Source organism: Mauremys reevesii, linkage group 15 (assembly GCF_016161935.1).
Source record: "Mauremys reevesii isolate NIE-2019 linkage group 15, ASM1616193v1, whole genome shotgun sequence".
NCBI lineage: Eukaryota > Metazoa > Chordata > Testudines > Geoemydidae > Mauremys > Mauremys reevesii.
This window is the reverse complement of record NC_052637.1, coordinates 25,725,250-25,751,918: the sequence shown is the minus strand read 5'-3', so window position 1 is coordinate 25,751,918 and position 26,669 is coordinate 25,725,250. Positions and strand designations below refer to the sequence as shown.

The 26,669-nt window shown below is 40.3% G+C and overlaps 1 protein-coding gene across 8 annotated transcripts in view; it reads right to left on the bottom strand.

Moving 5' to 3' along the window:
- Nucleotides 1-26,669, bottom strand: part of B3GNTL1 (UDP-GlcNAc:betaGal beta-1,3-N-acetylglucosaminyltransferase like 1) — a 340,624-nt gene that overhangs the window by 275,090 nt on the left and 38,865 nt on the right. For 7 of the 8 annotated variants that reach the window (XR_005588422.1, XR_005588421.1, XR_005588420.1 and 4 more), the window contains one exon: nt 23,065-23,130. The exons of the other annotated variant lie outside the window; for it this stretch is intronic. Coding sequence is in view for 4 of the 7 variants with exons in the window: in XM_039501348.1 (XP_039357282.1) it covers nt 23,065-23,130 (66 nt within the window). In the remaining 3 variants the exon portion in view is untranslated. The remainder of the gene's footprint in view (nt 1-23,064; nt 23,131-26,669) is intronic. 8 annotated transcript variants of the gene reach the window in all.

Below are 26,669 nucleotides of genomic sequence, written 5' to 3'. Positions count from 1 at the left end.
AGCCCTAGGAGAAGTAAAAGCATGTACATGGTTGGGTTGCCAACTTTAATTTAGACCAAAGGTTACCTATTGGAGCCTCACCTCTTTCCATTTGGACACCCACTTTTTCCATTTCAGTAGCATAGGAACTGTCATATCACAAGGTTCCAGTGAGTTAAAATATAGCTAGGAGGAGTGCGGGGAGGGACAGGACTACTTCAAGTAAATGATTAAATTATTGTCACATATAATAAAACAAGCTAAATTAAGATACTGAAAACCTACAGCACTGCTAGGCTTTCAGGAAATAGATTTATTTATTCCATTCATTAAACTTGGTATTGTCCATTCATGATGAATGAGAAACGCAAAACAAAAAATAAATAAAACACCTATTATACAAAACAGTAACTTATACTTATATAGTCACTCCAAAGTCCACAGAAACCGGGAATGGATTCACAGACTAAGATAACTTTTGTGTTGTTGATATACATATACGCACCTAATACTTGTGTGCTACTGAGGGAAACACAGTATGTTTTTCTGGCATGATCACACTAGTCTGGCAACTTGTGTTTTTTGGCTGACTTTATTTTTTAAATAAGCAGATAATGACAGATAAAAGAGTGAAATCAAGTCTTCTCTCAAATGGCTCTGGATGTCCCCTTTTTCTTTATTTTTTTAATTGATACTAAGAGCAGGGAGGGGGAGAAAATTTACTCCTACTTTAAACAAAAAAACTTACAACTCCTGTACAAAACAGAATGCTTACACTAATCTACACTGTTAAGTGATCTGCAAAATTAGAAACTAGGGCTTTTATATAAGAGCAAAGCTTCCCACAGTGTATGTGCCAAGCTTGTAGCATAATTAACTGAAAAACGTGTACTGGTGTGTTGAGCCTGAAAATAGACATAACAATGGAAATTTGTGCACATTTACGACAAGGGTATATGATTAACTCTCTCTTAATCATACACCAGGTAAGTGCATGTAGCATTTAACAAACACAATCATGAGGCCTGATCCCAGGTTATTGAGTGTCTTATAGGGAGTAAGACGAGGCAAATGTAAACACACATTAAGTAGATAATGTAGAGGAATACATCAGTGTTATCTGCAGATCGTTTCTGATGCATGTTTGTTCACACAAGACATCTTCTCATTTTGTGTTCTAATACAAACAGACAGCAGGGAATTTTCAAGGTTAGAAAGGCCATAGGCCACGTTGGTTACCTTTTATACTACATGTTCAAATCGAAGATTGACTAGTTCTGACTAAAACTTGATGTATGAGGGGAAAAAATAAAGCCTGGTTGGCTGATGGGTCATCTCTGTGCTGTCGTCAAACCCTATTTCTATTATTTTTGGTGTATTCCAAGTGTTCTGAACTTCTTTTATTGATGTGCAGTTGCCAGTTATGGTACAGGATTTTGAAATTTAGTGAAGCAAAAAGCAAAAGTAGTAAGAACAAAAATAAAAAAATATTTTTCTCCCCACAATTTATACCCATATCATATTTTATGTACTACAGATGTTTTGTCAAAGGATTTCCTATATTTTCTTTTATAATGTTAGTGGGTGGGAAACCCCCATCATATCTTTTTCCTTCCTTATTTTCTTATCTTACTCATTCTGAATTATTGCTATTGAGTCTTTGTTTACTTACACAAATGATATCTGCATTTTCCCACCCCCACCTCATACAATGTTTTTAAATCAAAAGAATCAATTAAAAAAAACAAATTGCTCACTAATAAATGTGTTGCAGACGGTGGTTTTTTACTGTATATGATGCAATGGTTTTCTGCATTCATTTGGAAAAACATAAGATGGAAGTGAAGGAGCTGGAGATGATACTTGAATAGTAGAACAACTCTTCCTTGGCATTCTTAGTAGCAATCTCAATCTATACATGATAATCTTGTCCAATAAAAAAAAGGGGTAAAGATCAGGTGCATACTGAACTAAAGCAGCTGGACAGGTGGAGAAGCATGAGGATAATGTTCAAGCTTCAAGTGAGCAATGAAAATCTGCATGATGGTGCAACAGTTCTACTGAGAAGACTGGAAGCTCAAGACAGAGGACTATGATTCAGGACCAGCAGTGTCCCAATGTGTTTCATTGTAATTATAAAGTGGATTTATGTAATTATAAAAGGAAAAACAGACAAATGGAATTTTTGGTGGATGATAAACTCTTTTCAGATAAGTTTGAGATATAAAACTTCTACAATTACCTTACTATAATAGCACAGTTGTGACTCAGCATAAACTGGTCAGATCACTCAATTTTCGTATGAAACATTATAATTACCTCTAAGTCTTCTGCAGACCTTTACATATACATTTATAATTTAACCAGAAATGGGTTAAAACTTAATTATGTTAATTAGCATGATTACAGAACTAAGATGCTGTCATTTATGATTTCTTTGTATAGGGCCATATGTCTTGATGATGTAAATCAGCACTTCTCCATTGGTCCATTTCTGTGTTTTATTAAAGCTGCACAATGATCAGAACCAACTTTACTACACATAAGATTTGGCTTCAGTTGATTAAGAAAAAAATCACGTAAGGATAAGAGGGAGTTATTTGTTCAAATATGTTGCAGAATTAAAACAGCCTCATGCATTGAGTACAAGTCTGAAAGGAAGGAACTCACGAGTTGTATTTCCAGCTCTGTTACTGACTCTGCATGTTTTTGGGCAAGTCTTGGCGGCTAAGTTCCCATTTTCATAAAATAGAGATATTACTTAATGGCCTTCACAGATGTGCTATGGGATGTAAGGGAATTAATTGTTTGCAAAACACTAACTATTAAATAAATAAAATTGTGTCAATCATCTTTTGTTTATGCATAATCTAATTCTAAATCTAATTTAAGTAATTTGCATTATGTATAATGTGAGACACAAGACATCTTTTCATTTCATATTCTAATACAAACAGACAGCAGGGGATTTTCAAGGTTAGAAAGGCCATGAGCCACGTTGGTTAACTTTTATGCTACATGTTCAAATCCAGGATTGACTAGTTCTGACTAAAACTTGATGTATGAGGGAGAAAAATAAAGCCTGGTTGGCTGATGGGTCATCTCTGTGCTGTTTTCAAACCCTATTTCTATTATTTTTGGTGTATTCCAAGTGTTCTGAACACCTTTTATTGATGTGCAGTTGCCAGTTATGGTACAGATTTTGGAATTTAGTGAAGCAAAAAGCGAAAATAGTAAGAACAAAAGTAAAAAATTATTTTCTCTCTCCCCACAATTTATACCCATATCATATTTTACGTACTACAGATGTTTTGTTCCAAGGATTTCCTATAGTTATTTTTATAATGTTAGTGGGTGGGGAAACATTAACATAACCATTTACAACATTATTTTTTTAAATTCAGAAACATTAACGGCTTGGATGTACTAGGAATAAAAGATATAAGGTAAAACAAACTACCTAAACTCTAAAATGAAAAATTTGTGGAATACAGTTGTTACCAGCAGGAAACAAAAACTACAGCAGGGATTCTCAAACTGGGGGTCGGGACCCCTCAGGGGGTCATGAGGTTCTTACATAGGGGGTCGCGAGCTGTCAGCCTCCACCCCAAACCCTGCTTTGCCTCCAGCATTTATAATGGTGTTAAATATATTAAAAGTGTTTTTAATTTATAAGGAGGGGTCACACTCAGAGGCTATGTGAAAGGGGTCATGAATACAAAAGTCTGAGAACCACTGAACTACAGATACTCAGAACCCAATGAAGAGAGAGAGATCTATGTAAGACAGAAGAAGTTGAGCACTGGGACTTTTGCACTGACACACTATGAGCATTTTGGGCTGTGCCTTCACTAGGCACAACCTCAGAATCTAGTTACAAACATATTTAAAATCTGTTTATACAATCAATGGCTAAAGAGTTTGTTTTTTGTGTGGGAGAGAGAATTTTGGTAGTGGTTAAAGGTATAGTAAAGTGGCTTTGAACAGGATCCTACTGACCTAAGTTCCCTGTAAGTGGCGCAGGCCGCCACGCAGGCACTCAGGGAACCTGCCGCAGCCAGAGGAGGGGCGACCCGAACACAGCCCCATCTGGACCTGCTGCGGCTGGGGGCGGGGCACCTATCCCGCAGCCCCAGCCCTGGAGCTGCCACGGCAGGGACAGGCGCCTTCCCCTCCCTCTCCCAGCCCAGGTGCTGCTGCAGGGAGAGAGAGCGAGCTGAGGGGAGTCCTCTCTCCCCACTGTAGCCCCGGAGCACCCTCCTGTACCCCAAACCCCACATTCTGCACCCTCTGCCCCTCATCTCTGGCCCCACTCCAGAGCCCGCACCCTCAGCAGGAGCCCTCAACCCCTACACCCCAACCCTGAGCCCCTCTGCCCCAGCCCCCCCACCCACAGCCAGAGTCCTCACCCCACACATACACACCCCAACCCTCTCCCACAGCCCTGAGCCCCTCATCCCCAGCCCCACTCCAGAGCCCGCACCCACAGCCAGAGCCCTCATCCCTCCCCACACACAACCCCAACCCTCTCCCCCAGCCAAGAGCCCCTCATCCCCAGCCCTGAGCCCTTCATCCCCAGCTGGTGCCCTCACCTCCCCACACCCCAACCCTCTGCCCCAGCTCTGAGCCCCCTCCCACATTCTGAACCCCTCGGCCCACCCCCACCACATGAATTTTATTATGCGCACCAATATGTCACACATCACCTCCACATTGGTGCACATAACAAAATTCATTCCACACGTGTGGGAAAAATTAGAGGGAACACTGCGTACTGAACATCATTTAATGCAATTTAAATAAAAAAGATGACTGGAAGGAATATATTCAACAAAACAAGTTCACACTCTCCCCCAACAGATGGCTTTGGTGGTAAGAGAGGACTGCACACAGTTCCTCTTCTTTCCACTTCAATGGGAGAACAAGTACTCATTGGAAAACACCACATGAACTCAAGCATTTCACACCTAACAAAAGCATGTAGTCTCCAGTTCAATCCTTCACTATTTAGCAATAATAAGTGTATCATATTTTACACACACACACACACACAAGCAAAAGTGGATATTTTCTGATAATATATTTGCTCTGAATATTTGAAGATATTTGCAAATTCATAAGAAAACGTTGCAGCAGAGACCTCTAAGAAGTCTTTCAACACCAATCAATGCCCAACTCTGCAGATTTTTTCAACTTGGGACAATCCTTGCTTTAATTATAAGAAGTCTCTGTTAAAAATTCAGTTGACAGTAGAAATAATAATGAGCCATTACAAGATTTTGTATCTTCAGTAAATAAAAAAAACAAAAAATGAAAAATTAAGAAACACTGAATTGAGTGCTCTAATTTGATGAAACCTTGTGAAAACATGTAAAACCATAAAATCGTAACTCAAAAGTGCACAGTGGGGCATTTGGCCTTCAAGTTTGTCTAAAAAAACAGAACGTTGCACTACAAAAAAAATAATGAATCAGGAACACCACCTACTTAGTGGAACCATAGTAAAGTAACATCACTGAAGAGGCAATACAATGAATCTCAATAGGGAAGTATGAAATTGCAAGCTGTATTAGAATATCATGGAATGCAAATTAAATGAGTTTCAGAAGTACTGCTTGAAGATAAAACAAAAGAAAAACTAAAGGAAGTGCTAAAATTTCCACATACTAGCTTCCCTTCCGAGACCATTTTGAATAATGCTTTGTGTTCATGATTGTAGAGCTGGGACTGAACCAAAACCACATATTATGAATATCCAAAACTTTGGGGAGGTTTGGATGCAGATCCACACTTTATAGCTGTCACTGAAACCACCTTTGTATTCACACCTACAAACTACTGTAATAATCTTTGTGCAAAATATACCTTGTATCACTGAAAAGACTAGTAACACTGATCAATATGCTCATGTATGTACAAAGTGCATATTAAGAGTTATGTGCATAAGCCTAAATTATGACTACAATGCACTTATCAGACAAGTCTGGGGATGGAGTAAACTGGTTTTGCAAACACAAAGTACAAGCTAAAGCCTCTAGCTAGGTTGATTGGCAATCACCTGTCAAGTGTTCATTCTTTGGCAATGAAGGTGAGGTAGGAATAGATCAATCTGTATTTTAACAAAAAAATAACATGGACCCTCTTTCACCATGAGACTCCATGTCTCCTTCCTCACAGCTGGAATGAACTTTATCTAGGAGTAACGCTCAGGAAAATGTATTTCAAAAGGTGACTGGAATACAAAAGTGAGGGGCAAAAAATATCACAGGTTCTCTCTCTCTTTCACCTAAGATGACAAAGGAACCAGCCCTTTGACTATGGGGGAGAGCCTGACCTGAGAATCTGGTCAGTCCTGTTGCTGGAAATAGGTCTAACTTGTTAAGTTTTAGCTACTACAAAGTGTTTATCTATTTCTCTTGTAACCACTTCCAACTTTAATACCTTGTACTTGTACTCACTTAAAACCTCTCTCTTTGTAGTTAAACAAACTTGTTTTATTTTTAATCTAAACTAATCCAGTGTTATGGTTTGAACTGAACTGTTTGGTAACTCCAGTTAAAGTAGCAAACTGTTGAATATTAACGCTTTACAGGGGCAACAGACCTCTAATATCTGAACTGTCCAGGAAAGGGCTGGACAGTGCAGAACACATTTTTGGGAAAATTCAGGGCTGGGAGTGTGCTGGAGTCATCCTGCAAGTTGTAATCAAGGCTGGTGGAAGGAAGCCAGAGTGTGACTGAAATGTTGCTGACAGGCTGCTGGGGTCAGAGTAGCTGGACCAGGGCTATAGATATACACAGACACTCATATATGGAGATATACCTATCTCATAGAACTGGAAGGGATCCTGAAGGGTCATTGAGTCCAGCCCGCTGCCTTCACTAGCAGGACCAAGTACTGATTTTGCCTCAGATCCCTAAGTGGCCCCCTCAAGGATTGAACTCACAACCCTGGCTTTAGCAAGGCCAATGCTCAAACCACTGAGCTATCCCTCCCCCCAATCAGGGTGGACTTGCATGTTGTTTGGCTGTTTGTGAGCCAAACAGAAAAGCATTGTGAGGCACCCCAGGTTACAGGGCAGGTGGAGACACAATCTCTCACTGGTCTGGATTGCACCCCAGAATGTGACAAAAGCTCAATTCCTACTTGTGAATATGGTTATTTCAGCATCTGTTTGTTGCAATTAGGAATTTGATTTAACAACTGCTTTAAATAAATGTGGATAAACTCCTCTTCTCTTTGTATATGATTACTCAAACATATTGGTATAACTCATGATATAGGGCTTGCTTCACATCTTTCTGAGTGGTAAGAGCAAAATTACCCCCCATGGTTTTCACTATATACCTGAGCTGACACTTAAATGTTATTGTATTCAGCCCTTCTCACAGCAGAAGTTAAGTAGATATGAACTGGAAGAAGGCAGGGCATGAGAACCAGCTTCAGAAAGCCCATGGCTTCACAGGAATTTACAGAGCTCCTGAGATGTTTTCAGTTAACCCTAAGAATTTTTCACATACCCAATTTTGCACACACACTTGCAATTATGCATCACCACAGGTGCTCTCAATATGATTCTTCCCTATAAAAGTACGAGAGAAGCATGCTAAAACCTGAATTCTGTAGAAAAAAAGATGAACCAAGAGTAAAAACTAAACTGCCAGTTCTCCATAGCAGGCACTAACCTCATTCTCCCTTGCTGTAAACACTGACAGATCAACATAGAACTGAAGAGACAATGCATCCCAAATTTCCAAGTGGACAGCCCAATTACCTTAACTCCTTTCTGCTCTGGAAAAACATTATTGGGGGTTTAGGTTTCCACTTTTCAGTAAATGTGAACCTTCAATAACCTTTTTGATAAGGAGGAAAAACAAATTAAAGAGAAACTTTGAAGACAAAAATGGTTCAATTTCAGATCGCGCTAAATAAAATCAAAGTTGAAGTTTCTCAGGGGACTAGAGTTTTTCATTTTTCAGTCAGCTCTAGTCTAAAATATTCTGCAGCCACTAACAGATACATTTCTAAATAAGTTTCTTATTTATTTATTTATTTTTGCTACTATTTATCACAGTTTCTACTCTAAATCCTTGGCTAAAAACAACAGGCATGTGGATTTAACTATACCAGTATAGCAAGCACTTTTATATGAGTATAATTGCATCCACAATAGGCATTACTCAGTAACATTTCAAATTTTTCAAAATTCTTGCAGCTATATCCTCTGCTACTCAGCTATTCATTGTTTTCCAGCAGTGGAGGATTGAAAGTGGTTTATTTTGCAACCTTACACATGGCCAAAGAATATGAATTTCAGTATATGCTGGGCACCACATTCATACCATAAATCAGAAACCATAAGAAACTCTCACACAGTAATAATCTAACCAAGATCTTTAAACAGATTTGATCCCTCACACATTAAGGGTAATTGAACAAACCACTGCTCAAGACAAAACTTCTCCCAAATATTTCCTTTACTTATCCCCTCTCCATTTCAATTTAATGTAGGGCCTTTAGCCTTTAATCCTTCTGGGGAAAGCTGCCTACCCCCAAAGTGCATGTATGATTGATTCAAATTCAATGTTAAATACATATGCAGAAATGAAGGCCTCCCTGCTCATATAGAACCACCCTCACTAAGGGGCTGGGGAGTTGCCATTCTCCCTCCATCCCTTCCTTACCATTAACCTGTTTAATTCTCTTTCCCATCTCCCTCCCTACCCTACCCAACTCAGTCTCTCCCACTACACTTTTATTCTCCCTTGATACTCTCCCACAGTCTCCTGTTCCCAGCCCACTGCTTACAACCACCTGCTCACACTTTTCTCCTCATTTACAGTTGTCTACAGCTCACAAACATCCTCTGCCACTTTCTGTTCCACTGAAACCACTCACTACCATCCCGAGCCTCTTCAGTCTTCCACCTTCTCCCAACCACTGCACTCCCTGTCTCCTGATGCACCTCTTCAGCCTCAATGTTCCCTATCCAGTCCCTAGCTCTGAACAGGCACCCTGGATTCTGTCTAATTTAAAACAATGGGAGATGGCAGCCATCTTTACTAGGGGCAGCTTCAAGCTGCATTCAAATAGTGGCCATCTCAACTGTGGGCAGGTTTGCTTCAGCTCAGTACCCTGAATAAAGGAAAAATTGTGATTTTGAAGCCAGGAATCATGGGACCATGTGAAACTTTAAAAATAAACTAAATATTAATATTGCAAGATTTGTGGTAAAATCACAGAAGCTTACACATTTCAGCAAATGAACATAAGAACAGCCGTACCGGGTCAGACCAAAGGTCCATCTAGCCCAGTATCTGTCTACCGACAGTGGCCAATGCCAGGTGCCCCAGAGGGAGTGAACCTAACAGGCAACGATCAAGTGATCTCTCTCCTGCCATCCATCTCCATCCTCTGACAAACAGAGGCTAGGGACACCATTCTTACCCATCCTAGCTAATAGCCATTTATGGACTTAGCCACCATGAATTTATCCAGTTCCCTTTTAAACATTGTTATAGTCCTGGCCTTCACAACCTCCTCAGGTAAGGAGTTCCACAAGTTGACTGTGCGCTGCATGAAGAAGAACTTCCTTTTATTTGTTTTAAACCTGCTGCCTATTAATTTCATTTGGTGACCCCTAGTTCTTGTATTATGGGAATAAGTAAATAACTTTCCCTTATCCACTTTCTCAACATCACTCATGATTTTATATACCTCTATCATATCCCCGCCTAGTCTTCTCTTTTCCAAGCTGAAGAGTCCTAGCCTCTTTAATCTTTCCTCGTATGGAACCCTCTCTAAACCCCTAATCATTTTAGTTGCCCTTTTCTAAACCTTTTCTAGTGCTAGAATATCTTTTTTGAGGTGAGGAGACCACATCTCTACACAGTATTCGAGATGTGGGCGTACCATGGATTTATATAAGGGCAATAATATATTCTCAGTCTTATTCTCTATCCCCGTTTTAATGATTCCTAATATCCTGTTTGCTTTTTTGACCACCTCTGCACACTGCATGGACATCTTCAGAGAACTATCCACGATGACTCCAAGATCTTTTTCCTTACTCGTTGTAGCTAAATTAGCCCCCATCATGTTGTATGTATAGTTGGGGTTATTTTTTCCAATGTGCATTACTTTACATTTATCCACATTAAATTTCATTTGCCATTTTGTTGCCCAATCACAGTTTTGCGAGATCTTTTTGAAGTTCTTCACAATCTGCTTTGGTCTTAACTATCTTGAGTAGTTTAGTATCATCTGCAAACTTTGCCACCTAACTGTTTACCCCTTTCTTCACACATAAAGGCTCCAAAGACTTTAGATCCCAAAATGTGATTCTCTAACTTGACCAGAGAAGCCTTCACTCAGAACAAGACAGACTGTGGCATGCTGGGACCAGCAATACCTAAAGGCTATACTTATATGTTAAAAATAAGGACAAATGCAATCTCAATTTTATGCAAATTATACGTGGTTTTGGAGCCCCTGGCAAAATACCAATATACCCTTCAGTTGCACAAAGTAGGGGAAGCCCCTCAAGTGAGCAATGGGGCAAGACAATTCATTATTAAAAATATGTATTACTGTTTCTCCTCTCTCGTGCGCTCGTGTGTGTGTACTAAACAAACACACACTACACACACATTGTTTCAGCAAAATATATCACATTACCTACATTGTTCATGGCTAATTGTCTGATATATGAGAAAGAGAAACTGATTTTCAAATATTTAACACTGTGACTAGAGTTATTCTGCATAAAGTATAAAATATTATTAAAGTCTACACAACAACGATACTGTGGATCCATAAATATCATGCCACAATAACAGAGTGATTGTTAGATGTGGTTGTTGACATATGGAGGCCATACTGAACATACATTTACTTACAAAGCTGTATAAGTAGAGATGTTTTTCATTTGTGATGTTTGATGAAATGTATAACAGACTTAAGCTAACACTATAGCTTCGAAAATCTACTGCGTTTTTTCAAAAACACTAAATTGAAAAGAATATATAAGGGAGCTGCTTAATAGAAAGCAAAGGCACAGCTGAACTTCAGTATATCCAGAGTGATTTATGTATAAATGCCCAATTGATGAAAGCTGTCATAAGAACAGTACTTTCATCATCAGAGAGAGTATTTCCTTCTCTGCCCTACAGAATATAAAAAGGAATCAGTCTGTTTCTTATGACTTTCCACTCTCATCATTTTGGAACACCACATTTACATAACCACTGCTTCATTCTCCAACCATCAACAATTAGGATTTCTGAAACCTCACAGATTAATTTAAAATCTCTAATATTCATTTGCCTGGTCAGACACAGTTATTTATTACTTATGGTGCTTCACAAACTGGATATCCTTAATTTAAGAAACATTCTCAGTATACCTGTGGCTGGATAAAGATAAAGAAGGTCATAGAAGTGTGGTCTGTCTCTGAGGTATAACAGAAGTGATTACTGAATATCAAGTACATTTAATTAAGATTCTAGTAGCCAGAATGCTAACCGAGACAACTTAAATATACCAGCTCTACTGAACTTAGACCAAGGACAACTGACAGCATTAACTTCACTTCTGAAGCTGATTATCCTTAGTCTTTATATATATATAAACATATATATATATGTCTTGAAAGAGTCATATAAGGACTTGTTTACACTAGTTTAACAATCATGGTGCCAGGCATAAGCAAACTAAGCAAATGCTTAGAGCCCCAAGCAGCTCCAGGGGATCCCAATTTAGTATTACCACTTATCTTATTTAACATGGACTTTTTAACAAGTGTGTTAGTATGTATTATGCTGGTTTGTTTTCTGATTTGTGGAAATAATGCAATTAGTATTTTAGGGGGTGGGTAAGGGTAAGGAGGGCCCTCCAAATATTCCTGCTTAGGGCCCCAATGGGCTAGTACCACCTCTAAAACCTCATCTGGATGCAGGCCTTCTCTACACTAGAAAGAGTTTGCCAGTACTGATTAGCTACCCAGGAAAACCTTCCTAGTGGAGATGAAGTTTACCAGGAAAAGAGTTTCTTTGCCAGTTTATACAATTCTCCAAATGAAATAAGCTATTCCAGCAAAATAACTCTTTGCCACTATAACTGCATCTACACTGGGGCTTTTGCTGGCATAACTATGTTAGGTAGGGGTTTTTCTTCACACTCCTAACCCACGCAACTATGCCAGAAAAACTTAAGTGTAGACCAGGCTGTAGTTACCGTATATCATTATAAAGGTGCTTATACCAAAAAACCTTTTCTGGTTCAATAAGTGTAATAAGCAATATTGGCATAACTGAAGCATTTGCATTGGCATAATTACTGCCTCAAAAATTCACACCCCTAACTGATATAGTTATACTGGGTGTAAAACTTTTTCAGTGTACACCAAGCCATAATCTCTGAAATAGCCAGAAAGCACACAATTTATACTTCCTGTAATTTTTTTTTTAAGTACATACTGCATTCAAACTGTGTAGCTCAGATTTTATAGTAGCTTGAAAAGTGGGGCTTCTGTACAAACAGCTTTCATTCTACACCCTGATAAGCAATTTGGGCAACTTTCCAGTTTCACATGGGATAATACGCATCTCTAGTTTAAGGTAGAAAAGGGAGAGTACTGGTTCAAACAAGCAACGTATACTTTTTTTTTTTAATTGAAGTGTTGGAAAAATTAGTTGCATCACTTAAAGTTATCCTTGAGGGTTGGCACTTACTCGTCTGATTCCTATATTTACGTATTTGTCCTTGGCATCATTACTGGGCAACATTTTCACACAAATTAACTATTCTTGAGTAATACTTTTCAGTGTATTAAGCATGAAAACTGGATTTTCTGCAAGCTGAGAAATGTGCATATTTTCAGCCTAACCCATATTCTCTGACACCCCAATTAGTAAAATCTGGAATTCTCCCACTAAAATAAATTAATTTTGTGCTCTCCTCCCCTCTTCAGTGAAATATGAGCTCACTCCACAGCCTACCAATGGATTCTGGGCTCTTTCTCCTTTTCGTAAATAGGCGAATACCAGATCATGCTGTTCTTTACAGAGCCCCTCCAGGAAAAACAGAGGCTTTAGCCACTCTGCTTCTCCCTCTCTCCCCCCTCCCTCTTGAAGTGGTAACTGCGTCACTGATCCTGCCTTCCTGCAAAAGCACAAGGACTCCTGCCATTCTGCTACTTTCTTCTCATAAGAGAAGAAACCAGTGGCTTCCCAGGTCCACTTAGTCCATTCACTTGGACAAAGTTTCTGCTCACGGTGGTTAAGCAGACAAGTGGGTTTTTTCAAGCCCTTTTATTATCTAGCTCATGTCTTTCAATATCTATTATATGAATAAGTCTTACCGGTAATTTTTAGTATGTTACTTTACATCAGTGCCTGCCAGGACATGTCCCGATAACATGTTCAGGTCTGTCTAAAACTTGCTGAGGAGGGGAGACAAAAGGGCAGCTGACAGAGTAATTCAAATGGAAACGATTACCTCATGGTTTAGCCCATGAAGATTTATAATTGTGTTTGTTTCTAAATAGAGGTTGCAAAAAGAAAATCTGCTTATGTGTATGCACTGATTAGAGGATGACATAATAAGTGCCAGGGGAGACCTGGGACATTGGGACTTCAATATTAAAAAAACCCAACAAAGTTACAAATGAGGGAGGTTTACCCACAGCCAAACATTTTGTGCCACAGAAAAGAGGGACAAGTTTAGGAGGTAGGAGAGTAAGGACTTTTCTACCATGCTGCAAATGAAGATAATATTTCAGTACTCCATAACTATACTTAATGGCACTCTGGCAATGCTTTCCATAGCATTTGCATAGACTTACTTATTTCTATCCATCTTCCATTTTTAATTTCTATAAAGTTATTCATAAGATACTGCATTCTTTCAGTTAGGCCAAACAAAAAAAAATCTGGCTTATCTAGGGCACAGAAAAGTGAGTAACTGCTTGGGAATAAGGAAATCAGGCTTGGAGGAAACTGATGTCTCATTACTTATATAACAAGGAGTCCGGTGGCACCTTAAAGACTAACAGATTTATTTGGGCTTCAGAAACCCACAAAAGCTTATGCCCAAATAAATCTGTTAGTCTTTAAGATGCCTCTGGACTCCTTGTTGTGTTTGTGGACACCGACTAAGACGGCTACCCCTTTGATACATTACTTGTATAATGACAGCTCAAGAACGGCAAAGGCCATTGGAGAGATGGAAAGAATCAGATGGTATACAGGATACCAGTTGTTACAAGTGTATTGTCAGATACAAAATATTGAATTTCATTTATTATTTTCCAAAATAAAAGGCTGAAACAATCTTTTGATCTAGCAGTATTTGAAAAATTTTCTTTTACATGATTCTAAAAAGTCAGCCACATTACAATATAGTCATGGTAGCTATCCAATAAACACATTACAGTAGAACCTCAAAGATACAAAAAACAGAGTTACGGACTGACCAGTCACCCGGACACCTGTGAAAACAGAAGTAATCAATCAGGCAGCAGCAGAGAGCCCCCTTCCCCCCCCCCAAAAATACTATACTGTGCCTGTATTGCATCTTAAAAGTAGGCACATCTGGGCTGCCTGTCCCCACACACACACGCGAGGCAACCACTTATAGAAAGACACTCGGGCTGCCAGCCCAAGGCAGCCGGAGCCAGTCAGCACAGCAGGAACAGCGCTGGGGTCTGCACCACTTTCACCCCTCCCCTCCTATACCTAACCCCTGGCTGCTGAGAGGGGGACGCGCTGTTTTTACCCCCCACCCCCGGGAGGGGGGACATGCTGTTTTCACACACACCCCTGCCAGGAGGGGGACAAACTTGCAAACTCATGCCGGGGCTGAGTAGGGAGCTCAGAGACTGCTAGAGCTTGGTGTGGCGTGTCAGCAGCTGGATCTGGAGCCCAAACTGCACTTTGTTCAGTTACGAACATTTCAGAGCTACGGACAACCTCCATTACCGAGGTGTAGATAACTATGGGGTTCTACTGTAATTTGTCCATAGTAAGGATCAACTATATCTTGTATTTCAATTTGCATGCAGCCTGTGGTGTTTCTCCTATTCAAGGTATGGCAATTATGTTTTGGCAACCAAAATTAGATAATTACCCTGAAATTCAGTGGAAGTTGCATATACAGTTTGGTATTAGCATAACTCTTGTCTTAGCACCTATGCGGCACATCTCATCCATAGATCTCAAAACATTCTTCAAATGGGGATAATTATACTTATCCTCATTTTACAGATAAGCCAACTGAGTCACAAAATGATGAAATGACTCATCTAAGGTTATTTGCAGTGTTGTTGTAGCCTGAAAAAGAGAGTTGTGTAGCCTGAAAGCATCTCTCTTTCACCAACCGAAGCTGGTCCAATAAAAGATATTACCTCATCCACCTTAGGTTACGCAGAAGATTTATCACAGAGCTGGGAATAGAACTTACAACTACTGATTCCTAGTCTAGGTCCCTATCTGCTGGACCATGCTACCGTCAATAAATGAGAACTGGTCTAAGCTTTTAAGCCATTTCATACAAAAGAGAGACACAAGCGGTGCTCCTATTTTAGACCATACTGAAATCCAAGCATATTGAACAGAAGATCATCAAAATGGTTAGATTTCAAACTATTCAAGTTTTTTAGTAAGTTTTACTTAAGTCTTATAACACCAATAAAACACTAGAACATCTAATAAACTGCCATTTTATATGCTTTCTAGTAAGAAGAAGTGTGACTTCAATTTTCAAATGAGTCTCCAGCTGTGTGGAACTTCATATGGTCACGTGTTCTAAAGCTATTCTTGCTTCCAACTCAGTATTAAGAACAAACAGGAGAAGGATATTTTTAAAAACAGGACATAGCTATGGTAGACAAATTCTCAATTTTGCCAACTCTAACCACACTGCAACAAGGCTACCTTGTTCAGAAAACTGTTAGAGCAAATCCATGTCTAAGAGTAATGTAATTACCAGACTACGTAATAACTGTTTCAGCCCCCAAGACAAAATATATGGATGAGGTGTAGTGTGTGGTTTCAAGGGCAGACAGAAGAGTGTCATAAATGGCGACCTGTATTTACTGCCCTACTCTAGCGCTAGAGTAGTAATAATATGATACAGCAAACACAAGCCTTTCAGTCGTACACTGGGTGACCATACTGGTGGCATGTGGAATGCAATCATTAAAAAATGAGGTTCTGGGCTGCAAATCCCCCAATATTATTACTATTTGCTGTCAGCACATTAGGTGGCCTGACTCTCTGCTTCTCTACCCATTTTTATCTCACACTCCATTTCACCATGAAGCTGTCTGCCTGGCACAAGGCAGATAAAACAATCTCCTGACTCCATTCCAATTAACTTGCAACAACAACAGATGCAAATGGAAGCAGGTTATACCACATTCATCTGATACAATGTGACACAGCTGCTGAGCAGAAGGCTGCACTGAGAAAGTTTCTGTGGTACTGCTCAGTATTCTACTGTGTGATTGTCGCATTAGGATAATATCATGACAATTTCCAAATGCCTGGAATCTTGTCCATCTGAGATTAAATGGATGTAGCAGTCAGACAAATGCATTATTTCACATCTCTCTAGCAATGCAAAAGAAATGCAGTCTTCTTGCCCATTCAGTCTTTAGTCCATGAGATCAGTCTGTCAACAAGGCTGCTAATTTTTTTAAAACAGTTCAGGAATTTTGAAGTATACCAAGTTGTCAGAAGTGTTCTGTTTTGTTTTTCTAATTGGGACCAGTTAAGGAGAATCAAAATGCTTTCAGGGGACCACTGAACTGTCATGCCAGTTCTTCTCCTAGTCTTTGAAGCCACCAAACTCTTCTGTTTGGGCTCTAAATGTAGGCAGGAGTGAAAAGAAATGCCTCTCCAGACTTCTGCGCACCCGCCCCAGATGTGGGGTCCTGCAAGCCTCAAATCTTCCTCCCTTCATGAAGCCATTGGGAGAGCTGGTGAGACATTATTACCCAAAACACAAGTATATTTACAATACCCGGTTCTATATCACCTTTACGTCAACTGAAAACACCTCCATCTCCAACGCTTTCCGAGTGCCTTTTGGAGATTTTCAGCTGGATGAAGAGCAACTGGCTGAAGATGAATCTGGATGAGAATGAACTGCTAGTGCAGGGATGCGCAAACTTTTTGGCCCGAGGATCACATCTGGGTATGGAAATTGTATGGGGGACAAGGAATGCTCATGAAACTGGGGGTTGAAATGCAGGAGGGGGTGAGGTCCATAGCTGGGAGTGCAGGCTCTGCAGTGGAGCCAGAAATGAGGAGTTCAGGGTGTGAGAAGGGGCTCCAGGCTGGGGCCGGGGTGCAGGTGTGTGTGTGTGTGTGTGCGCGCACGCTCTGGCTGGGGGTGCGGGCTCTGGAGTGGGAATGAGGGGTTGGTGGTGCAGGAGGGTGCTCTGGGCTGGGACTGAGGGTTTTGGAGGGAAGGAGGGGGGGGATCAGGGCTGGGACAGGGAGTGGGGGCACGGGAGGTGGTCAGGGGTGCAGGCTCCGGGTGGCACTTACCTCACGCAGCTCCTGGAAGCAGTGGCATGTCCCTCCTCCGTCTCCTATGTGGAGGCACGGCCAGACGGCTCTGCGCGCTGCTCCGTCTGCAGGCACCACCCTTGCAGCTCCCATTAGCCGTGGTTCCTGGCCAATGGGAGCTGCGGGGGTGATGCTTGGGGCGGGGGCAGCATGTGGAGCCATCTGGCCGTGCCTCCACGTAGGAGACGGAGGAGGGACATGCCAGGAGCCATGTGGAGCCACGTGGAGCCACGGCAGGCATGGAGCAGGGCAAGTCCCCAACCCCACTCCCTGGCTGGAGCACGGGAGCAGGGCAAGCCCTGGATCCTGATCCCTGGCAGAAGCTTGAGGGCCAATTAAAATGTGTGAAGGGCCAGATGTGGCCCCCAGGCTGTAGTTTGCCCACCCCTGTGCTAGTGGGAAGAGGGAAATGGTTTGATGAACTCTTCCCCTCCATAATAATCACTTTTATCAAAAATGTCCTCTGTAATATTGGTCACAGCCTGGGTTTCCCCCTTTGACTCAGCACAGTACTAGGATAACCAAGTAGCTACAGCAGCAAGACACTAACAACCCAGAAAATGGTGCCTATTGAACACAGACCTGGCCACAGTGATTCACACATTTGTAACATCTGGACTGAACTAATGCAATTCTTGATATTGTGGCTCTCAGCCTGGGGATTGCAACATCCCTCCTTTTCTTTATGTGGCTAGTGGGAACAGGGTCTTGAAACTATGGCAGGGAGATATTGAAATGTTTTTCTACTGTAACATGCAATCACAGTAAAGCAAAGGTTGAGCATCACTGCTCTATAACTGGAAAGCAAACTACATGCCCTGGGACAGTTCCAGCTTGTTCAGAATGCAGCAGCTTGACTATTCAGCAGGAACACATGACCCCAACAAACCATTCTCTGGATTGGCTCCCCACTGTATACAGTTCAAAGTCACTGTTCTGATTTTCAAAACCTTGCATAGAATCAATCCTGGCTATCTGAAAGCACATCTCTCCATCGATGACCATGTCCCCCCACAACAGCGGAGTTTCACTAGAATAACGATGTTGCCAACCAAAAGGAATAGGTTTGTGTTTGCAGAAGACAGAACCTGCACAAGAGGTGCATCAAAAATATGGTGTCAAGTATCAGAGGGGTAGCCGTGTTAGTCTGGTTCTGTAGAAGCAGCAAAGAATCCTGTGGCACCTTATAGACTAACAGACGTTTTGCAGCATCAGCTTTCGTGGGTGAATACCCACTTCGTCGGATGCATCCCACTTGCATCTGACGAAGTGGGTATTCACCCACGAAAGCTCATGCTGCAAAACGTCTGTTAGTCTATAAGGTGCCACAGGATTCTTTGCTGCTTCAAAAATATGGAACTCACTGCCAAATGAAATAAGAATGACTCTTAATATTGCTGCATTCAGGGCAAAATGTAAACCCCACCTGTTCACCCAGTATTTCACACAATAGTATCCTCATTCTCATAAATTCATTCATTATAAAATAAAATATAAAACCCCTAATCCTGCTTCTAGGGGCAGGGAAAGGAGGAAGAAAACACCATCATATTTTAAGCAATTAGATGAGATCCGATCCTACAGTGATGAGTGCCATATAAATACAGTGGAACCCCAATTATCTGATCTAATTGGGATCAGGGTCAGATCTGATAACCAAAAATCTGGATAAACCAAAAAATGGGTGGCTGGGTTCTCGCTGTCAGCCTCGGACAGTGGGAGCCCCCGCTGCTGTCAGCCCCGGGCGGCTGGTGGTTCAGTTAATATGGAGAGATGGATAAATGGAGGCTCGGTTAAACAAAGTTCTACTGTACCAGATTGAAAGTTGGGCTTTTAAATGCTATCTTATGTTAATATCTACTTGGCACATCACTAAGTTGCTCTAATATTAATTATCTCCAAAGAAGCAGCATTCAGTTAGCTTCTTATACTCTTTCCTTCCTGCCTTCATTCACTCACCCTCAGTTCTCACTTGAATCTCAGGTGTGGGATCAAATTAATTATATGGATACTTGTGAGGGTGTGTACCCCACAAAGGCCCTGAATGGGTTAATGTGGGTCTGAGAGGCCAATTATGTTACCTGGCACCTGGAGTCAGAGCCAGGCTTAACTGACAATGAAGCTCAGCTGGGCAGGAGCAGGCTGGTTAGTATAAAGAGACAAAGCTTGTAGCAGAAGAGAGGCTGCAGGGAGAGTGTCTGCAGTCACTCACTGGGAACAGAGAGGTGGTGAGGAGGAAACCCAAGCAGACTAATAAGCTCTGGGACCCTATCCTGACTGAAGAAGGGTGGCAAACTGCCAGGGAAACATAAAGGAGCTACTTGGGTACAGCAGGCCTTGTGATGCACCCTGAAAGAAGGGAAGGATTTGGACTGCTAGGGACAGAGAGACCTGGAAGATGTTCTGTGGAGGAACAGAGTAAAGGGAACTTAAGAAGCTTGAAAGGGCAAGCCTGAGAAAGATTGGGCAAGAAGGAGCCAAGGGAAACAGCAGCAAGGAGAAGGACTGCGTGGACCTCGGCTGCTAGTTATAGGTTCCCTGGGCTGAAATCTGGTGTAGTGTATGGGCCCAGGTTCCCCTACCAGACACTGGGAAGGTGGCCTGAGTCCAGAGAATGGGACAAGGACATTGGAAAGCCCTAAGGCAAGGGTGTGAGGACCAGGGGCCTGGAGATGGGGAGGCTCAAGAAATCTGACTGTTTTATGTTGGGGTTTCTGTTATCTTGAAAGGGGCAACTGAATCATGACCTGGTCAGAAGGCCAAGTTACAGAGAGAGACACCACTGCAGCGATGGAGCAAGCATCAGCATATGGTGCCATGCGGGGGAGAGAGATGTTATGCCACAACTAGCCAGATGGAGGTTCTCCTGCAGTGTGAACATCCTTTACAATGTTCAACTGATCAACATCAGAAGCAATGGAATCCAGTAATTCTACCCACAGATAAGGAATGAAAAAAGTTGCTGCAGTAGGCGAGAGAGAAGCTTTAAGTCAGTCATGGATTATTCAAACTACACACACACTGCTGACTAAGGAGTAGATGAGGGCACATTCAAGGTCATGGAAAAAAAAATCTTTCCTTTGTGCCAATCCCATCCTTACTGACATATATCACTATTACACAACAGGTCCAGACAAGCAAAATTAGACAGAGCAAAACATGAACACACATTTATCTACTACACAATATATTTTCTGTTAGGAAGAAATGTATGCATTGAAATTTGCCAACACTGAATAAAAAACAATAATTCACTTTTGAGCTCAGTTGTTAGTGGGCCTCTTTTGAACAAAGATGCTTTGCCAAACTGTGCATGGTAATGTTTCAGTGTGGAGTCATGCCTGAAGGAATTAAACTCAGACAACTCTGTTCTGTAAACAAATATTGTTCAAGCAACAAATGAACTGTTTTCCCAGAGGTGCTATGAACTAATGCATTACTCTAATTCACCCAATCCACTAGCTACTTGAAGGTTACATCAATCATCAAAGATGCATATAACCAATAAAGCTGGAGTTCACTCACATTCATATAGTGAGATAATATTGTGTAAAAATGGCTTTAGGCATTACAACTTTTGATCTAAATCCAAACTACAGCATTAGGCAAATTTTTGCTTTTAGAGCTGGAAAATACTTTGCAAATCTTGCGGAGGAAGTAAAAATGATAACAATATATTCAGTTTTGCCACCTGATAAGTAATGTCAAATATACCATATACACATTTGAGAAAAGGCAAGTAACTGTGCTACAAAGGACAGGCTATGACTGACATTGGCACATATTAACTGCCCTTGCTCAGCCATGAAAACACTGGGGAGCAAAGCCTTTTTACTCCCCTGTCCAGATTGTACTCCAGCCTCAGGGGAAGGAGAGCAGAGTCTACTTGCTAGATACTAAACCCTGAGAGCAAGTGGCTGGGGAGTGGAAAGGACCAGAAATGAGAAAAGCCCTGTCTCTTCTGTCCCAACTCATTTTTGAGAGCTGTTGCACCTCCCTACTGTAGAGACTTCAGTGTTTTCAGACACTGATTTTTCTTGTGTGACTTGTTTTCCTAATTTGTGTTGTGATTATAAAAACAGTTAGGTTACAAGCTACTATTTGGCAGTAATCATGCTAATAAAGATCAATGTCTAAACATGCACAAGTCTATTCAGTAGAGGATCAAGACAGTTCTCATAAGTCTTTGCCCAGAACAAATTTACAGGTGCCACTTATCTTTCAATTTCTGGTATCTTAATATAAAATTATATTCATTTCTACATATCAGAACACAAAATCCCCCCACAATCTTCCACTTATCTCTATTCAAGTATGCTTGTAGTACAAACTACTACTCAATAGCAGTCCCACCAATCACAAATTATATAGAAAGGAATATCATGTTTCACAAGAAATCTAACAGCATGAAGCTTTGGTACACACAGGTGAGAAGAGCAGGTGCACATCCCCGTACTGAACAACAGGTTGTTTAGCAGACATTCCTTAACTGAAAGAACCACAATGCTCTCTATTCTGGACTGTGTGTGCTTGGGAGGGAAAGTTCAAAGGTGATTAACTCTCAGAGTGGTAATTTTAAGAATGTCTATTTTGTTCCCAGACCTCCTCTAGTAAATACCTTTTTGACAGATAGTCAATTGACCTTCGCTTTACAGAAATCCCTTGAACCCTCCCTTCAAAGCTTTAACATTTTCTCTTGTGAGGTTTATTGCACTGTGAAATCTATTTTTACCAAATATTTTTGACAGAGATACAACTAGTTTTTAGAGGCAGAATTCTTCATGTCAACCACATATGGACAAATAAAATTACACATCAACATGTTCATCAAGTTTATCATTTTCAGGAAGGTAAGTGGAACATATATATAAGAACTTCAAATGGCCCTCTACGGCTGGTCCTACCCATTGAAATACACTTAAAATTCTGCTTCTAACAACCACATTGTTCATAAAAACTTAATTTCACTGATTAAACACATTTTATATCACAGGAATAAAGAACAGTTGTTCTACAGACGACTACTTTATTTTATAGCCAGTATTGGGGGAAAAAACAAATTTCAATATAACTATAGGTTTGTGCAACAATTTATATAATGAACCATACATTCTGATTGTTTGAGGACGTGTAAACATTAACCACAGTTGTTTAAATCGTTGTTGTAAATGCTCCTTTGTAGTTTTTCATATTACATAGTGTGCTACATTAAAAAGCATTCTAGTTTAAATGACTTTCTATTCTAATACTAGTTTGGAGAAACCTTTCTAACCTATTTGAAACTAGTATATTACTGTCAAAAAAGGGGTTTGGTTTGCCTAACAGCAAACAAGCATAAGAAAAAAATTCAAAGTAACTATTACCTACAAGGCTCTAGCTAAAGGAAAACTGTATGTTGAGAATGCTTAGCCACTACCAGCCCAGTGAAATTTTTCCATCCTTTTAAAGAAATGTACCTGGCCACACCATTTTATGGGTTTTTTTTTTAAATGAGAATGAAAGTAGTACTCACACTATTTGAATGCTGAATGGCAGCTTCATACTGCAGTCTCACCCTCTGTGGCATCATCACATCATCCTGTAATAAATAGCACACTGTTACTGAACAGAAAAAGGGTCACAGTACAGTTCTCAAACACACACTAGAATATGTTGTTAGGTTAACAAACATTTCACCGGCCTGCAGACAAAACCTTTTTTAAAATACAAAGGCAGCAAATATTAAAACCACTTTGACCACTGTTTGGTTTCTTTTTAAATGGACTATAGCATAGAGATTAAAGGTATTTTAAAAGGAACCAAATTAAATTTTGCAGAACTAAAAATTAGACTTTAGGCATTATCCCTCTCTTGGGTGACTCTAGGAACACGCTTGAGTGAAGATCCTCTATCTACCACCCTCTCCTGAGCATTTAGACCATTCACCCCACTAACCAGCCCCTCCACAGTTCTGAGCCCTCAGACTCCAGCCATAGTTTAAACACGCAATCTCCCAGAACACTACCTGAAAATGTGTGTCTTCTGCTTTACCTCTTCAAGGGGCACATAGTAGGTATAATACATTAAATGCACAGACACCTTGCATAGGATTCTAGCACACTATTGCTCTTTACTTAAGTCAAATTATTTGTGCTCCTGACATGAGTATTCTGCACAGACAGATGTGAAAGGGTGGCGTGGGTTCTCTAAGGTTGGCCAAAATGCAGGTGCAAATCAGCACTGCTTTTGTAGAGGAAAAGTAGTCTAGAATTTGGCCTTTAATATTTTTGTGACTGCCTTTAGCCATAGCAACTATTTTGCAATTGGTGGTTTTATTTGTTTAATTTTTCAAATCAATATTATCAAACTTTTCAAACCTTTATGAAGTTTATTAGCAAACCCATCTCAGCTTTCTTGTGAAACAAGCTTTTTGAAAAAATTCCTTTCAACTCCCATGATCAGCTTAGTAAGCACGTATACTAGGAATATTTGTACAATAGATAGCTACAGTAGACCCCTAGATATATGGAGAGTAGAATCAAACAGTCTAGAACCCATGCAGAAAACAGCAATATCAAATGCCCATGGTTTACAAGAATCTATGAATAAAAGTAAAATGCTGCCTTCCTGCTCAACCAGTTGAGGTGCCCTAGCTGTTGATGTCACTCCATGGCAGATGCAATAAGGGGGAAAAGGCTAAATCATCGAGTGTTACTAAAAAAATACCAATCATAGAGCTACAATTCCACCTGGAGGGTCTGGTGAGTACACAAGCCTCCTGACCTTTGGTTTCAAGAATTGAAGATAACAACAGAACCCCTTGTTGATAGTGTAGTCCCATGACACACAGGAGCTTGGGTTTTTTAAAATGTTGTATATATAAAGCATGCACCTGTCAGTCTTCGTATAAAAAAAACCAGAAAACCCATTACAAAAAAAAAAATCTAATTCTACAGTATTTTCAGCATGCAAGTCAGTAACTCAGTGAGCTAAGAATTGTTACCAAATAAATACAAAGAACAGGGCTTTTGTTTTCTTAGTATTAGAAGTATGAGAGTCTATTCTCCCATCGACTTATGGGGGGAGTATCACAGGAAACGTGTGTGTATGAATAATAATTACAGGTACAATGCATCCCACATATCAGTGATGGAAATACAAACTGCTCACAGTGTAATCAAACAAAGGATATTCTATTGGAACACTAGAGCAATCTAATTCTGAAGGAGAAATCCAAAAAACTGTGAAGAGGTTTCACAGAGTCTGTAAGCTCCCAGTACTCAGAAAGACACAAAACCCAACAAAAAACAAAATTCAGGAATGTGGTAATAATGTGATATGAAGCTATTTACTTCTAGGTCAGTAGTCTGAATCCCAGGTCAGTAGTGACCAAAAGTTACTGTCTGAAAATTGTCTTTTCACTTCAGTACAATTCCTGTAGATACCCTATACATCTTACACCCCTAAAAATACCCACCACCACTACAACTGGAAACCTCATTAGGAATATCAGCAGAGAGGCAGAGGAATGAATAGGAGAATGAGCTAACCTCTCATCCTGAGAGGCTTTCACTGCAAGTCAGAATTAAGAAATGCTGGCAGCATGAGGAAGTGTTCTTTGCTGCCTGTTTGTTCTTTACTTGTTTTGTTGGTAAGTAAAAGACTTCAATCTTCAAGCTTGTCATGCAGTATCTTTCATGATCACAAAAAATCATGTTTGTAAAAAGATTGAAGAAAACTAAAAAGAAACCCAGAGTCTGTAAAACATCAAACATTCCATATACTCTAACATTATTTTACAAAAATATTACTAACTAGCAGGACTTTTAAAACAGAATGCATCAGCAATTAGACTGTACTTAAAACATACTCCATACATTTAGATTTTGAATTCATTCTTCTTTCCACTCTAGCATAAAGAGACAGTGTTTTCTTAAACAAGATAGGCAGTCTTGTAAAACTGGGGTAATTCCCTTCCTGCTCTGAACAGAGTACCTCTTACATATTCCAAACTTACCCTCTTCCTGGGGCATGGTACTAATGTTTTTAAAATATTAATAAAATCAAACTTTAGCCTGAGCTTTCTCTCCAAGATAAGCTGTTCTGTAGAGTTTCCTCTGTTCCAGCCCCTTGTTCCCTTCACTTCATAGAAACATTCCAACTTTTCTCATATGTTGGCTGGAGCTAAGAGATCACTCACCTATCACCCTGAATGAGCAGTATCTACTTCACTTATCTATGTGAAGTTCTAGCAATTGAGCTAAGTATGACTCAACAGAGGAGCCCTGAATCCCTATTCTGTGTCCTAGAACTTGCCATTAGAGCTTGTTGGAAATTTTCTGATTAAGCTGAGTTTTGTCAGAAATGTTGGTTTGTCAAACCAGAAGTATCTCCTGAAAGCAAGCCTCCCCAAATTGCAGGCAGGCTTCAGCAGTGAAACTGACAAAAATGTCAGTTTCAGTCCACAGCTGCCTGTCTGAGGTGGCATATTTTATTTCCCATACACCATGTGTCAGTCTGTGTTTCCTAAGCTCAATTTGGGCAGGGGGTTTCCAGTTCGTGGGAAATTTTAAAAAGTTTAATTTGGGGCTGTTTCAGACCTACACAATTGAAATGTCATGCAAACAAATTTGTAATCTCAAGTTTTGGCCAGCTCTAATTGCCATCCTCTTGCATTTCTATACAGCAATGTCATTTTTCAGAGATCTCTACTAAGAACAAGTAACAAATATTCAACCAACCTTTCTTCCCTTCTCATTAAAAGTTTAAGTCAGACCAATGCCAATAGGAGTGATCTAACTAACACCCAAGGAGTTGAATAACCTTGGTACAAGGGTGATGCCGTACTTTATCAAAAATGAAAACAAGAATTGAAAAGTTCCTGGAAGTGGATCCAACTAATTAATGCACTTCAAGGTTAAAGATAAACTAATGAAATAATAACAGAAGCTGTTTCTTATCACATGCACACAGGTTTCCAAAAAATATAAGATACATAAGTCACAAGTATTTCTTTAAAAAGAACAGGAGTACTTGTGGCACCTTAGCGTCTAACAAATTTTTTTGTATTTCTTTGTACTTAGTCATTAGGCAATATTTTACAACCACATGTAGGCAACATGGCTGATTTGAAACGAC